We start from the raw sequence: 17,855 nt of genomic DNA on the forward strand, positions 1-17,855 counted from the left end.
TGTTTCCTAGTCTCTTACCATACACTACTTCTTCTTAATCTGTTTACCCTCAAGGGCAGTGTCCTGGAGTGTGAGACGTCGGGTCGGGGGATATAACTGGGAGGAAGACCAGTACCTCGCCCAAGCGGTCTCACCTGCTATGCTGAACAGGGGCCTCATGGAGGGATGGGGAGATTGGAAAGGATAGACAAGGAAGAAGGTAGGAACAAGTGGGAAACCACGGAAAACCACTTCCAGGACGGCTGAGATGGAAATAGAACCCACCTCTACTCAGTTGCCAACGGCCGTAGCCGTGTTGAAACACCGGATCCCGTGAGATCTCCGAAGTTAAGCAACATTGGGTGTGGTCAAGATTTGGATGGGTTGCCACGCGCTGTTGGTGCGGGGTAGGGAATGGAGGAGCGGAAAGGAACTGGCCACCCAACCGTACGTAAAGTCCGGCTCAGGCACACCTTTGCGGAGGTTCGGACCTGCCTTCGGGCAGAATAACCCTTACTTTTTCTACTCAGTTGACCTCCCGTGGGTGAGTGGACCCCGTTCTAGCCCTCGTACCACTTTTCAAATTTTCGTGACAGAGCCGGGAATCGAACCCCGACCTCAGGGGTTGGCAGCTAATCACGCTAACACTACACCACAGAGGCGGACATTACCATACACACGTATTAAATTAGTTGGACTGGTGCTCAAGCCTATGCCAATAACACACTGAAATAATTTTCTTACGCCGGGCCGAGTGGCTCAGACGGTTGATGCGATGACCTTCTGATCCAAATTTGGCAGGTTCGATCCTGGCTCAGTCCGGTGGTATTTGAAGGTGCTCAAATAAGTCAGCCTCGTATAGGTAGATTTACTGGCATGCAAAAGAATTCCTGCGGGACTATATTCCGGCACCTCGGCTTTTCCTAAAACCGTAAAAGTACTTAGTGGGACGTAAAGAAAATTATTATTATTATTATTATTATTATTATTATTATTATTATTATTATTATTATTATTATTATTATTATCTTACAGTAAAGAAAGTGACTGGATTCAAAACTCGTGGCCTTCAATTTTCAGTTTCAAGACCACCGCGGCAACCAATACCCTACAGGCCCACAAGTTTTCGATTGTGAAATTTATGGTACTGTTTAACGATGTTAACAATGTGGACCTACAAGTTTGAGTATACTAGATTTCCATATTTGTTAATATTATTGGTGTTACGTCCCACTAACATTTCAGAGTATTTGATTGATTTTCTTAATATAAGGGTCATAGAATGTAACTTCATCACAGATCCGAGGTCATTACTTTTTTTAATACTTGCGGTCCTTGTCAGTTTCTATGCCCATTATCTTGCTGGTTAATTTGTTCAGCGCATAAGACATTCTTTGGATATAACTGAAATTGAAGATTATTTAGTGACAAACACTGACACAATATAAACAACACGGCAGTGCGCCAAGAATCATACAGATGGCAATATGTTATTGAAGAGTTGGTCACACCAAGCCATGTAGGTAGCAGCACTATCGACTTTCTCGCTGAAAACGGCCAGCTGTCCGGTATTGTCATATTAAAGTATTTGTCTATACTCAGTCCGCCTGCTGAGCTGTAACACGGTCAAATCCTTGCACTTTCTCTTCGATTTCCACATCTATTTGGTTATCAGAAGCATTACTCACACTATTACTAATACTACTACTAATTTCACTGAAATAATGACATTCCTAATCATCACTACTTTCTAAAAGGTGTTATATATCGGTAACTTCCAGTCGTTTGCTGGCAGCCTCTTGTTTACAAGCAAATCTGAAAGTCTAGAGATAGCTCACTTCAAAGTAATATTACCAAGCACACTATCGATATATATTAGCAAGGAGAGGAAGAGTCCCGAGACAAATCACAAATGAAACTCACTTTGCCATCTCTTGAGGAAAAGCTGAATTACGTAGTAAAGTGAGAAACGGAACAGTTCCATGGCTCAGGCCCAATGAGTTAAAAACTTTCCAGTCTGTCGAACACACAAATATTGCACCATGACATACCTGTAAAAACACATTAAACAAGAAATAGTGTGTATTTTTATTCTTTGTTTAATAATGTGCTTTTTTTCTTTTTTTTCCTTTTTTTTTTTTTACAGGTACGTTATAGTGTAATACTTATATTTAATTTGTGTGTTCGACAGACTGTTAAGCATTTAAAATTACATTGATGGAACTTAGACAAGAGCTTTTCATCTTTGGATAGTATGAAGAAATGATTACCTCTATTTGATTTATATCTAACATCCTGGTAGAGAATAGGTTAGCATTTTCACTGATATTGAATTTACGAGTATTCACTACACTCCAGAAGATGTATAACTGAATTTTACACCAGAACATCCATCAAGAACCGATGTACACTACATCAACACCAAGTAACCTGAAACCTTGCTGGAGCACTTGAGATTGTAGTGCCAATCCTCAGTGGGGCCTCCTGTCATTTCAAAAATGGTAAACAAGGTAGTGTGCATACTCGCTATACTCACAGTTTTCTTAAGACTGCTAGAATGGGTCTAATTTCTTGTTAGCAATTCAATAATGGACTGCCCTAAACATAGGAATGATCTTTGTATTGGTCTACTAATGATATTCACAACAATACTCCAAATTCATTCAAAATGTAATTTATTGCCAAACTTTCTTTCATAGAAGATAGGTTTTCACAGAACAACATAAATAGTTAATAGGATACTTAAAAAAGACACTGTAAACAAACAGTTTGTACTAATACTGGACTATAACATTCTTGGAAAAATTATTTATCCACTCAAATTCTGAAGCTCCAATTTCTGAGTCATTAAACAACAATAAAATTATGGGGGAAAATCAGAACTACTTAATTTTGATGGAAGGTATATATATATATATATATATACGCAACTGCAACTAACCATAAACATATGCTAGGTTAAGGCACATACAATACTCCTAACCTAAAATATTGTACACTATTATGTTACGAAACAGGAGAGCTTGACAAGTGCATTATGTACTTCCTAAAGCTTACTGCAGCCAGTATCAGTCTCATAATTTTCTAATCTAACACCTACAAATAGACCTGATTTGCAAAGGGTTGCAATCTATTTTAAAGGAAAAGCAATAGGTACTTATAACATTAAATAACAGTAATAAAAAATGCACAACATATCCATTAACTGAATCTACAACATACAGAAATTAATAACAAAATAAAGTTTACCAATGTAAGAACTTGGTTGAACAAAGAACTCCACCTAAATAACAAATATGTTTATTGGAGTAATATGAAATGGTACAAAGACTAGTAAGATATGTGTATGTACAAGGAATAAAATGAATCTGCATTGCTGATAAAAGGATATACCACTGGAATACCTTGATAATACAGTAGAAGCCATGAGATTATAGAGCTAGTGCTAAAAGTTGGAAATACTTTCTTTTAAATCAGAAATGCTTTCCTTGTGTGATATTATGCATCTAATATAGACATACCATTATATCTTCATTAAGAATTTATGGAATCCATAAATTTAAAAGCTTTACAAGTAATCATAAAATAGTTTAGTACTCTTACGTACAATGAACACTGTCCAGAGCATTTTAACTATGCACTATACAAGAAGTTTCATGGAGACAATCTTGTCAATATGTTACACTACTACAGCATCACTGGACAATGATTTAAAAAAGAGGCAATATGAACAAAAGGAGTAGAAAAATATTAAGAATAAACAAGGTGATTCATGTTCTCTAGAAATACACAACCTCTCTTCATTAGAATACTCACTTCTTTCCTGAGGAAAGCTTGTTGTGACAACATATAATTTACACCTCAGTTGAATCACACTACCTCATTCATTAAACAATTGCATATGGTACCAAAATCAAGAAGACAAAAATAAAACTTACCATATAGGTGGGATTCCTCCAAACAATTTTTAATAATTAAACCATAACAGCAGCAATCCCCTGCCTGCAATATCTAAGTTAACTAATCTCTGTAATGAAATTTTGTTTAATCTAGTAGCAACATGGTGCAGTGTAGATTTCTTGTTCTCTGGAAGCAATTTCCCAGACACAGATACTAAAAATACTCAATGTCATGCACCACATACACTCCCTGTAAAAAAACACCACATATTCTTAAAAAAGAATCATATGGTGGACAGAGAGTCTGAAAGATGATCAGCATCATATTATTATTATTATTGTTATTATTATCATCATACTTTTATTTTATGAGGTAAGGATAACAGGATCACCACTACCTTGTAAGAACTGAGAGTATGAATGCTATCACATGTCTACTTAAGCACATCTGTAACTTGGTGTCTGGATTGGGAACAATGTGCTATCAATATTTTCTCTGAATGTACAATAAAGACATGACAAGAATGAAACCCTAAACTTTGGCTGCTTCTTGTGATATATCCTACACATTATAGGAAGTCAAGAAGCAAAGAGAAAATCAAGACAGTACATAAATCACCGGCATCCACACTTAGTGGTATAACGATACAATGAGTAAATGCCATTTCCTACCTGGAATGAACAAACATTACTTCTATAGCAAGGCATACACAGCAATTATATTGAATGAGGTTAAAAAGTGCTATCAGGAAATAAGTCTTCTCCATCTGATAGGAACTGTTATATCACTTCATATGAATCCAGTCAAAGGCATGGCAAGTTACTGACTCTGAAAGCTTTACAATTTAGGAACACATGTCTCAAAATAATTGTACTGGCTTAATTAACAGGAGCAGGCCATGTCCACATAGCTTGTGTGACTATTTTCGTATTTTAGCTCCCATGCAACTGTGGAATAGAACTACCTGAACAAGCTATCAAGCTTAATTTTGCCAGATGGGCATTGAATGTGATGGCAAACTCTAAAATAGTTACAATTTCTTTTCTCCCTTCTGCCTTTTTATGCAATTGAAAAACTAAAATTTTCTGATCCACTACAGTGGTGAGGCTTTTCTGCATACCCAGTTCTTTGAATACAGAATCATTCACCCTTTTCTCTGTCCATGGAAACCGAAGCATTCATCTCGAGCACCACATTTCAGATGCATCAATACAATGTATAGTAAAACAGTATTTGAAAAGTAAATATCTACTAAGCAATTGATATCTGACTCTTATCTTCATCTTATTTACTTCAATTCCATTTTTTGGATTTTCTAGTTTATCAGTTTTTCCTTACTGACAAGACAAAAAAGAATGCTTGTAATCATCCTCGTAATTAATGTACTCTACATACAGGCTGACCTAACTTCTACCTGGCTTATTTTAGATTGTGAGTGACTGTTCAGCAAGAAAGATATGTCAAATACTTGCCTACCTGTCTACCACCAAAGGTTATGCAGTTATAGGGAGACCACATAAACCGATGGTGGTGGCAATATGTGGTGTACCAGGCAAGATGAGGGGTGAGGTAGTTTGCCAATGCTTTCCTCTCTGGGTCAGAAAGTGCTACTGCAGTATGACTATCCTATGAGCAACGCCTTTCATAACAATCGGACGCTCTGGTTGCGCTCCGAATGTCATTACTTGGCACCACCCATACCCCAGCAGCTTCCATATTGTCACAGCCATGGATGCGACTTGACACTTTGGTGGAAGCTACCTTTTTGTTCTGGCCTGTGCCAAAAGCGATACAAAAGTACTGCCTCCATCAAGAAATGGCAGTAGGCAGAAACATTTGCATACAAATGTAAAATCAATTATACATAAGTAAGGCAATGTGATGACTTACGATACTATAATTAAAGAGAGAATAGGTTAAATTTCCTCTAGTCTTCTCTGAATCATAATATTTTCTGAAATTTCTACTGTTTCCTGAAGAAATAAGTAGTAGCCAAGACTAGTATATTTTATGATACAACTCTTTTAATTTACTGTGCAGTTCAAAAGTTACCAAGAGGAGCAATTAAAAAAAAAAAAAATTGATTCCATTGACAGAATTCCTGTTTTCTTGCAATACAGAATCGAGATTCATCAATTTCTAGTTTACAAGCTGCTCTCAACATGCAATGTCAAAATCTGTTGACATATCCTATTTTTCGAGGTGAGGTGATTTTCTCCTTCATCAATGGGAAAATTAGGGTTGCTTCATGGGTGTTCAAGACCCTTGGTAACTCCTGATGAATTCGACAGACACTTATGAATCAAACTTTTTGTCCTGAAGTTGCATAACACTCAATCATCCTTTTATGCCACTGGTCTCTGTTATGACTGAACCTGCAGTCTTGAGTTTAGAAAGTCTGTTCATAACCAATGGCAATCACATGAACAAATAAAAGATATTAATATTCAATGTCTTAATGAATTTACTTTTTGTTGTTGTTGTTGGTGTTTTAAGACTCACTCAGCAACAAAGTATAAAAATGAAATATAGTATGCATTTATAAACAGGATCCAGTTGTAAATACTCTGAATTCATATTCCAAGAAATCTCACAAGTCAACGAAGACCTTCAAGATAATCTACCAACATACAAATGCTGTTGAAAATGATCACAGCAGGCACACAATTCAAAATGTAGTTGAATATGCATTTGAACGCATAAAACACTGTTCAAACTCAAGCAAAATCTAGTATTATTGATAGTAATTTAGTTTAAAGAGTTCACGGATAATTTCGATTTGATTCCTATTTTACTGGATGAAAGTCAAGCCAAATGAACTTTTCCTTTGCTAAATTACCACCACCAAATAAGTAGTAGTAAATTTTACAGGAGGAGAAATTCTCAGCAGCCTTTAACGAATGTTATAGGGGAAGGACAAGTGTGTACAATAGTTTTACAAACATGGAGTAAGCAATAACTTCCCTTACCATAAACAATGTTCACTATACATATCTATTTTCTTTAGTTTTAGCAGCTTTTAACAATAATAACAATAATAATGTTTTTACAACTCACTAACCACTTATATAGTTTTTGGAGATGCCAAGGTGCCAGAATTCTGACCCGCAGGAGTTCTTTTACGTGCCACTAAATCTACCGACACAGGGCTGTCGTATTTGTGCACCTTCAAAATACAACCGGACTGAGCCAGGATCGAACATGCCAACTTGGGCTTAAAAAGCCAGCGCCTTAACCGTCTGAGCCACTCAGCCCAGCTTTAGCAGCTTTTGTCTGTCAGTTTCAGTCCCTATTTACTTTACTTTAATATGAAGTAGTCTACTTTGTCAACAGAAGAACTGGATGCTATGTATTTGCAATTTGGACATGGTACAAGCTTAGTAGAATTCAAGGACATGATTAGTGAACTTTCATTTCTAGAAAAATATAAGCAAGTGGGTTCATTCTCTATCAGTGGTATTAAAATTATACATATACATGCTCAGAAAACTTCGAACAACCAAATTAAGAAAGTGCTTTTGAAAAGAGGAAACATTCTGGAGACATCTCACTGACAGGACGATTTGGTAATTTTTGTGCATATTTGTTATGGGTGAAATATAATTTCAAGAATGTACACAAAAAGATTGTGGAAATGTTCAAGGAATAGAGAAGAATACAAATGGTCTTTGCTACCTTGTACGAGTCTTAAAATGACTAACTGCATATTGATCCTCAGGTTCAAGTTTCAATGCCAGACACAGGTAAAAGCAAGAACTTTAATTACAGGACATGAAGAAAAATTTTGTTTGACAATCATCAAATGAGTCACCAGGGTTCTCTAACATGTTACCTTAATGGAGAGCCATGAGTTCTCAACTCCATCAAAAAATGACCTACCTCAACCGGGAAGAATCTTCTTCTTACGGCACTGAAAGCGGGTCCCTCAAACAAACATCTCTAATTAATTAAGAGCTAATTGTCCAAGGAATGGCACTTTAACATGTTGAGAGCCACATGCTGCCAAATGGTGACATACTTGACTTCAAATTTGAAATGGCAAGCCACCATACGACAACACATACTTCTTGAAATATGAGTTGGCGAGACACCATATGGCGGCACTGCAGAGGTTTAGGTGATGTGCTGTTGGAGGTCAGCTCTGCCATCTGTGTGTGTTACAATGGTACTACGGAAAGAGCAAAGTACAAGACCCATTCCAGGTACATTTTTCTACTCTGTGTTATCATAAAGCACCACAGTATTACTTGTAACCACAGCGTTCTTCGAAAGTCACTGATCGACCATGGTAACCTCGCAATCGCCCCCAGCATTGTGTATTCTTCATTAATATGCAAATTATCATGTTATATGTATAGTTGTGCATCAATATAAAGAAACTGAAGATATGGGTGATGGATGAAAACCGTAAGATAAATCAGACATTCCCTGGAGAGACCGCCTCTCATTTTGGTAATTTATAAATGGTAAGGCAACAAGGAACTTAAACTGTGTTGACATGGGCTACTTCTACAAAACAATACCACACAAAGGTAGAGGTACCTTCAACAATAAGACTCCAGTGGAATGGAATTTATGGACCCATATCTGGACAATGGTTGCATTCTGTGCACTGACAATACACAAACTGATCTAGCTGAGATGCTACTGAATCTGCAAGACACACTTTATTAGCATGATTAGGAAAAATAGAAAGGGATGTTGTAAACGGGGAGTGTAAATTGGTTAGTGTGAGCAGTTTGAATATATTTTCAAACTAGTAGCATTATTCAGATTTTATAAAGCATTTTTGAAAGTTTTCGTATATATTTATGCTGTTTAAATTTGGAAGTAAAGATACTATATTCAGATTTTTTCCTGTACATTCTAACCCTTTAAAAAAACAAAACAAAAACAACAACAAATTCTGTAATACCACATGGCATCACACTATATTTTGTCTCACAAAAGGTGGTTTGACACTACAAGACACCATGCATGACCTCTATATGATGGTATACAGTTTATTTAGTACATCATGTAATTTTCCAAGGTTTTATAAAAAAGCCTACATTGCATACAATTAATTTGGCACTAGCAGAATATTATTAAAATTGGCACCAGCAGAACAGTGCATTGTATCTGGCTCAGCACTCAATGAGTTAAAGCAAACTGAAGAACTACAATTGCATCAAGTATTGAACAAGTGCTTCATTAGGTCTTATGTAAGATCACTTGAAAGTATATGACATGAACCAATTCCCATATTATTAAGTAAAATAGTTGAAGGAATGGAGTTAAAGTGATACAGATTGGTTAACAAGTACAGCATTCGATTTATCAGATATTTTAAAATTTAGCCACTTTTTTTTTCTGATAAAACTTTAATGAAATGTAAAGTTGCTCAAAAAAGTATGAGCACATGACATTGTGTAAGTTCCTTGCAGGTACACTTTTCTAAGAAACAAATGAACTAATAATGTTTGCTGTGGATATTCACAGGGATTGTGTCTATATGGGAGGTGAATTATTTTTTGATAATAATTAAAATTCAGTCTGATAAAATACACATGTGAGGAATATACAATACCATGTGCTCATTTTCTTTTTTGAGCAATTGTATAACTTTTGTTGAGCTATGGGGAAATTTTGCTTCACCAGATAAGTGAAAAGTAAAAATGACTAGATAGCTACCATCTTCACTGCTTTTTGTTTGCTTCGAGAATACACACAGAAGCTCTGGTAGCCCAGTAAGCCATGGAAGGTACTATTTTTGCCAATCTTTTCCTGAGTTTTGAAGTGTTTGTACATCATTCTTTTTTCCTAAATATAACAAATAAAATAGAATAAACATTCTTATACCTACACTGCACTATGTAGCATTTGCTAAAATATCATTAAATAATTAACAAGGGGATTGCTGTTGAAATTACATTTCTAATACTGTCCATATTACAAAATGATAACGTAGTGAGATTCACTGTCCAAGATTTCTCACACCTTTCTCATATATTTATAAATATTAATGTTTTGTGATCATTAAATAAAATATACCAGTATAAATAACAATGTAGTTATAATTAAATTAAGATATTTTAATAAGTACTTGGCAATTTGATATCACACAGTGATTATGTAACTTACCCCAAACACTAACACCCTTCTACATAACTCTTCCCTCACTTCATTGCTAACAGAAGTCAACACATGAAATGTTATTCATATATGAATACACTTACATGATGCAGACATACCAGTGAGAATGACAGACAATTTGTGCTTAAATTGGTAGTCTTAAAAAATACCTCCAATATTTGGTCACTGCAATATTGCAGTTAGTACTTAAATAGACCCCCATCATCTCAAGTTCAAAAAACATTATGTTTTTTCTGTATTTAAAATTATGTTAAGCAAATAATACACAAGCTAATTCAAAACAGGAACAATGTTATAAAATTAATGTCATACACAGTTTACAATTAGGACGCCCAGAAATGTTCCTGGTATGACTAAATTTGTATAGAAACCCTTAAAAACACTTCATACACAGCACCATTTTCAATGCAACTGGTTGCTTTAAATAGGCTTTATCTCCAGTTAACATATCAGTACAGTTAGAAAGTGTAGGTAGATAAATTACAGGGGAAAATTAACATAATATTCTTTACACAATTTCTTGATCTTTTATGCTCAGATCTAAATTATTGGTTACAAAACATCTGAATCCTGCTGATGGAGCCTGATCATAAATATAATAATTACTGGAATTATTTCTGTTCAAGTAGAACTGGCCATAATTAGGGAAGTTCAAAAAATGATCAATCAGGTATTTCAAGAAATTTCAACATAGTTAAAAATATTCAAGGACTATGAATCATTTTTAATTTAAACCAAATACTAGCATGGATTTTGGTGTGTTAGCATATTTTCTACGTAAATGATTTCAATAACTGGTACTAGTCAACTGAGTAGTCTTTGCATTGACCAGTGAAGAAAGATTTTTCAAATGAGATAAATTTCCTATATCACTTTAATGATCATATCAGTAAGCCCCACATTTCCATTTCCAAGGACATTCTAAACTGAAAGAAAATGACTCAAATTTAATAACCAAAAGGAGTACAATGAGGACTGAAAATATTAAAACATATACTCAAACATACAGTGAGATTTGAAAAAACCTGATGAATGTATAAAAGAAGAAAATTTATCATATGGTACAATTCCTAACCAAATAAAAGAGAGGAAAAATTTGGTACAATAGGACAACTTGAAATGAAGAGAAAATAAATATGATTGAGCAAGAATGCTAAAGAAAATGTAATAATCTCAGGCCCAGCTACTTAAAAAAAAAAAAAAAAGGCAGTGGCTTTAATCTGCATTTACAAAGAAGTTTTAGTACCAAGATAATAGTCGATTCTGTTCACCCTTCTTCAAGTAATCTCAACATATGAAATGGGCACTGATGATCACATGATCAATACAAGTTCATGATATAAGAAACTCCCTCCACCACGATATCTGTCAGTTGTTCTCCAATGAATAATAACCAAACCTGAGCATGTAAGAAAGAGTTTGCTGCCTTGGAACGTAGATCAGTACTGAATAGCTCAATTTATAACCAATTTGTTATTATACGAGAGAAGCTGTGAAGGAATCAAGCACCAGCAAGAAAAGAAACATCAAGATTAAGTCTTCCCAGTCTCTGTACAATTACAAAATGGGTAACACAGTCATATTTAAAACTGAGTGCACCAAACATTATCCCCTATTTAATAGTTCACAGTGTTTTTTGTTGTTGTTGAAATAATGCAAGTGTTATCATGCTTTCTGGAAGAAAACTTCACTTACAGAGCACTGTAATCATTCAGATATTTGACCCATCGGTAGGATTTTTCTCTTTAAAGTACTCAGACCTATTAAAATAATATATAAAATGAACTTCTTAACATAGTGAAGGTCTGAAAGAATGTACAATTTTTGGGAGTGAGCAGTAAACACTGCAGTCTGCAAGAAAAATGAATACTTAAAATACAATTATGATAGAGGGTCTTTGGCTGTACATTTGTTACCTTCTTATTCTTTCTAAAAATGTATCTTTCAAAATAGGCCCATGCATATGTTTATCACATTCTACAGTAGTTTATCACATTCAGATCCAAGATAGGATCATTTTAATATACAAGCTAGCTGAACATCTAACCAGTTTCATGAAGCTATACAATAACAAAATGCGACTGGAGAGTTAATTTGAAATGTCACTACAAGCTAAAGGCAGACTGAAATAAACTACAACATACAATTCAACAATAATATTATGCAGCACACCTGTAAATAATGTTAGGTAAAATTTTGATAGTTCTTACTTATAGCTATGACGTTGCTTTCTGTCTACCCTGTCTGTGAAAGAATATTGGAAAATCAATTTAAAAGTTTATGCCACAACTTCATAAAGGCACCATGAATATCAAACAAGAAACAACGTATCACTGAGAGGCTCTAAGATGCTCTCATAGATATGTGCATTCAGTATTCAGGTAAGTTCTGAAAGATCTCAAACGTTTACTTAAAAGTAAAACATAGAGGCCATTTACAACTTTCAAAAATAGGCATTAGCAACTATTTTCTTTTCTGAATCTATTTTAAAATTAACATAAACAATACACTGCCTATTTTCCCCTAAAGCATCTAGACACTCTCCATTTGATTTTCAGCCAAAAGAGGAACAACTCTGAAGTTCTTGAAAAAGGTCTCTTACAAGCACATTAATTAAAGTGAAAAATGTATCATTTCATAAAAAATAAAGTCTGACTGTAGGTAAATCACACACAATGAACTGCTGAAAAATAATCTAATGGACACTTTTAAAGAATAACACTCTTTAAAATACAAAGAGATTCCAAAAGTAACATTTTCATACATATTATTATACTGAGAATGACTTTCACATTCTATAATATACCTACCATAAAGATAATTTTGTAAATTAGAACAACCTTTGACTCTTCTCATTATTAATTGAAGAGTGAAGTTTAAGCAAAAAATCAGAAGTTTGTAGTATTATTTAGCCTTGAATTTGTTTTCTTTCAATATGAAAACAACAATAAACTACAGCTTGTAACAGTACACAAGATTTCTTCATTTAATTACAGATCAATTTTCTGTACAGCCAGGTGTTAAAAAGCACAGTTCATCAAAATAAACTAACAGCACCTTCCCTCAAAACACACAAGACCCTCAGCTAAACAAATATTGTAACAGGATGAAAAACAATTCAAGTACAAAAAAGAGAGCCAGATGATATTCCAAAAATAATTCAACAATATCATGCAGCACAATTTAACTTACAAGTTACACAGGTAAAGGTGTCTATAGTTATGAACTTTTGAACAGTATCTGAACAGCAGGAAAGGAAGTTGTCATCTGTGATCCCAAACCTTTATTTATTTATTTATTTTTTTTTTTTTTTCATAGTATATTTTGAAGTTCTACTTTTTCCACAGTCACTAGACAGTCAATGAAGAAACTGAGAGAAGAGGTAGCAGTAATAACCAAACCTTTGCAACTTGAAAACACATTTCCACTATGCATACTTCTCACTCAATTAGTAAATCGAACTGATATCAACAAATATGCACCACACTTTAAATTAAAAAACTTCACCTGGATTTTCCATTTGTTTTTTCTGTTTTCTTTACTTATAACTATTTTTATTTTATTATCTTCCATTGAAGATCACCTTAGTCCGTAATTGAAATTTGAGCAAATCCAATCAGTGCCTTGTCGTCAGGGACTTCATTGGCACCATATCCCGAGTTCTGAAATTAATAGATTTCACAGACTGAGAACAGTTCTTGATTTGAAAGCAACAAACAAAATTATACTCTGAAATGATATAATAACAGAACAAGGACCATATCGATGGCTCCAAATATTAACATCGTAACTTCAAATTGTCAAATATGCAGGAAAAACAAAAGAAGTTGAAATAAACACCGTAAATGCAATGTTATTACAATTTTATTGAAACTTCATAATGATCAGTTACAAATGTAGGTATTTAAAGAACCTATAAGCATAGATTCTAATAATTTTCAAAAGTAGGCTTTGCGGACTTACAATGTTCTTCTCTGGAAATATGTGCAAAATATTTGGATCGTAAGTAGCGCTATAATGGCTTCCTATCTCTCTTTATAACAAAACTGTCAATGTCCACTTTTCATAAAAGCACGCTCATTCATCAGCACTTGATCCATCACAGTCACTGTGTTCTGTTATACCAGTTGGTCTTGACACCAAGCTTTGATAAAAGTGATGATAATCAGTTGGGATGCATTTGCTATCACATAAGGATCATTCAACTTCTGTTCATGGATTAGTGGGAAGTAATTATATGCATATTCAAAAATGTCGCACGACGATGGCTGCCTTCTTCTAGATGTTTCTAGACAAATATACTGTATACAGTACTTTCCTTCTTCCTGGTTAGTGTACCTGAAGTATGGTCACGCTCCTAAGACAGACATTTTCCATACTTTACTTCAAAACACCTTATTTTTATTGGTATTTGCTTTCGCACCACTTTCTTGAAGTCCTGTGTCATTTCTTGGACTGTGTACGTCTTGCTGACGACCTTACTCATCCTAATTAATGAGACCCACTGATCTGAAACATACACAGTTTGGTTCTTTTTTCAATCAGGGCATGCATGGAGAACTTCATTCTGGGAGTGACCCTATTCTAGAAAGCGACGTGTGATCAAAATTCCAAACCTTCTGCATGCAACAGCGTACAGAACATAGGAATCTCTTCCTGTTTTGCCCTTCACAGCTATCCGAGTAGAGTTTGAATGTTTTGTCACCTTTGCAAGCTTGCATCTATAAGAAATGGCAAAGGCAGCTTACTATTTCATTTGGACCACGGCGAGCAATGGCCTCCTGCCAAACATAGCACTGGTCTTCCTTGTTTCCGATGTCATAGACTGTGAAACAGAAGGTGAAATATTTTCGTTTGTAGTAACATAGGCTCACATCAGACTGAAAAGTATACACGACTTTCTGCAGATCGAAACATATAATGATAACGGACTTACCTGAGATCAATTTGCCGCAGAAATGGCAGATAGTCCCAGGTAGAGCAGCCACTGTTCTCCTCTTTCGCTATTTTTCTTTTCTACATTGCCTCTTAATGTCCGCTATCTGCCTACGGTTTTCTAAAAAAAAGTAGTGTGCCACGATGCACTAATGATCTCCACGATGAATGGCTGAGGGCTAAAGTCTCCCAGTTGTTAGCCTTAATTGCATCCTTACACAGCTTCCTCTGACCTCCCAAACAATGTTTACCCACTGTAACTCAGAGCAAAACACTTGCTTGGGAATGCGATTAATGGGCATGCGTATTAGATGCCCTGTCCATCATAGCTAACATCTTGAAACCATGGCTTCTATACTGGTGGCCTGTGCCTAGGTACATTGATATTTGTGCGTCTATCTTGCCAGGTTATTTGTAGAATTCTCCTTAAACATCGCTGATGATGATGATCCAACTTTTTAATATGCTGTCTGTAGCATGCCCAGGATTCAGATCCATATAAAAAACTGGTAACTACAACTGAATTGTATACGAGGAACTTTGTTGCAACATCATGATTGTCAAATACTTGGGATCACAGTTTGTAAAATGATGCTCCAGAACGGTTGATTCTAAATTGGATTTCTGAATCTGTATTTGTGCTTGATGAGAGGATGCTGCCAAGGTAAGGAAAGGTGTTTACTACTTGAAGGCTCACTCCATCAATGGAGAGACTGATCTGTAACGTCCTTCTTAAGGAGAAGGTTGATAGAGAACCTGGGACTTACTCGTATTCAGTTTGAGACCAATCTTTCTGTACGCCGTTGAAAAGGCATTCAAGATTAACAATAGTTCTTCTTCAGACTGAGATACAACTACATTATCATCAGCATACTGCAACTCAACTAATGCTACAGGAAATGTACGAGTCCTTCCCCTTAGACAGTTTAAATTAAAGTCTCCCATCTAGTCTATAAGTTGGCTGTATTCCTGGAGGAAGAACGTCCTTGACTAGCTGCATAACAGCGGCTATGTATAATGAGAAGTGGGGGCAATTACACGGCCTTGCTCAACACTGGTACTGATATGAAATGGATCTCCAACAGAGATGGTACCGATAACAGCTGCCATCATATCAGTGTAGAATAGTTTCAAAATGGAAATAAATTTCTGTGGAAAACCATTATCTAACCCCATGGCCCTACAGCCCTTGAAAGGCCTTGGCCTACCAAGCGAGTGTTCCTCAACCCGAAGGCCTGCAGATTGTGAGGTGTTGTGTGGTCAGAACGACGAATCCCTTCGGCCGTTATTCTTGACTTTCTAGGCCAGGGCTGCTATCTCACCATCAGATAGCTCCTCAATTCTAATCACGTAGGCTGAGTGGACCTCGAACCAGCCCTCAGGTCCAGGTAAAAATCCCTGACCGGGCTGGGAATCAAACCCGGGGCCTTCGGGTAAGAGGCAGGCATGCTACCTCTACACCACGGGGCTGGCATGAAAAACCATACAATCCTAAAATCTTCCACAAACATCACAGTTTACAGAGTCAAATGCCTTAGTGAGAACAATGAAGACAATATAAAGAGGTCTACTCTGTTCTCTGCATTTTTCCTGAAGCTGACAAGCTATGAATATCATATCTGTGGTTCCTCTAGAGCCACACTCGCTCTCTGTTAGAGTAGTATACGATTTGCCAAAATTCAAGCAATAAGCTTTCCCAAAGAAGACAGACACTCTCCAATAGTTATTACAGTCTGTTCAATCACCTTTCTTAAATACTGGAACTATAAGACTATCTCTGAAATCAGGAGGCATTTCTTCAGTGTCTTATGAGTTCCTCACCACCTTCTATGAGAGCTTCCACAGGTATACCATCAAGACCGGTGGCCCTGTGTCACCTTGCTTGATTAACAGCACACTTAACTTCATCCAGTGTTGGTAGGGAGCCAAGTTTTTCTTTGATGGTTGCTTGTTCTATTGTGTCATACACCTGTTCATCAACAACTGATTCCCGATTCAGGAGACCTTCAAAATGCTCTTTCCATCTATTCATGATGGAGTATTGATCTTTTAGAACTGTACTCCTATCACTGGACCAGAGTGGATTTCTACCAAAGGTGGTGGGACCATAAACTGCTTTTGTGTTTTGGAAGAATTGCTGTGAATTTTTGTCAGCTAGATATTACAACTTTTGCTTTGGTTGACCACCATGCATTCTTGAGTACACAAGTTGTTCTTGGGACATTTGCTCTGGCAAGACAAAAGGCTTCTTTCTTTGTGAGGCAGTTCATGTCATTGCCATGCTTGCAAGGCTTTTCTCTTCTCTGAGATCAATGCTTCAATCTCCATCATTTTCATCAGACCAACCTGATGTTTCTTTATCTTATATCTCACTGTTTCTTTGCAAACATCCCGAATAGTGGTCTTCAGACTCTCCCAGTGTTGTGTTACATGGTGATGATACTCCTCCAACAGATATTGTGCGGTATATTCTGAAATTCCAAATTTCATTGTATCTAAAGCGTGTTTACAGCTCTTCTGTTGTTCTCTCCTCTGAGCAGATAGCGACAAATTCATAACTAATCTGATCAGTTGGTTATCTGTCCCAACAGTCATCCACTCCTGTCACTATTTTGGTGATAAAAACGTTGCGTAGTTGGTCGACCTACAGCCTGAGCATGAGGAAAAGCCAGCCCTTCCTATGTTGATGTCAACAGGCCTACATTTTAAACTCATTTTAACCAATTTTGACGACACACTTATGTGAAATCAAATTTAAATTTTAACACTGATGATGGACCTTAGTGTCCAAAAACCGGTTATGTTTATAATAAAGTGTGTATTGATACAACTGAATATAATTAATAATAATAATAATAATAATAATAATAATAATAATATTTTTCTTGCGCACAATTACATAATCA

At 35.9% G+C, this 17,855-nt stretch overlaps 1 protein-coding gene across 3 annotated transcripts in view; it reads right to left on the reverse strand.

Annotated features, from left to right (window-relative positions):
- Positions 1-2,637: 2,637 nt before the first annotated feature.
- The window catches only part of fray (frayed), a 394,936-nt gene continuing 379,718 nt past the window's right edge, over positions 2,638-17,855 (reverse strand). For all 3 annotated transcript variants that reach the window (XM_067150114.2, XM_067150115.2, XM_067150113.2), the window contains one exon: positions 2,638-13,676. In XM_067150114.2, the coding sequence (XP_067006215.2) occupies positions 13,599-13,676 (78 nt within the window). In that variant the 3' untranslated portion in view covers positions 2,638-13,598. The remainder of the gene's footprint in view (positions 13,677-17,855) is intronic.

Source organism: Anabrus simplex, chromosome 6 (assembly GCF_040414725.1).
Source record: "Anabrus simplex isolate iqAnaSimp1 chromosome 6, ASM4041472v1, whole genome shotgun sequence".
In the NCBI taxonomy this organism is placed as follows: domain Eukaryota; kingdom Metazoa; phylum Arthropoda; class Insecta; order Orthoptera; family Tettigoniidae; genus Anabrus; species Anabrus simplex.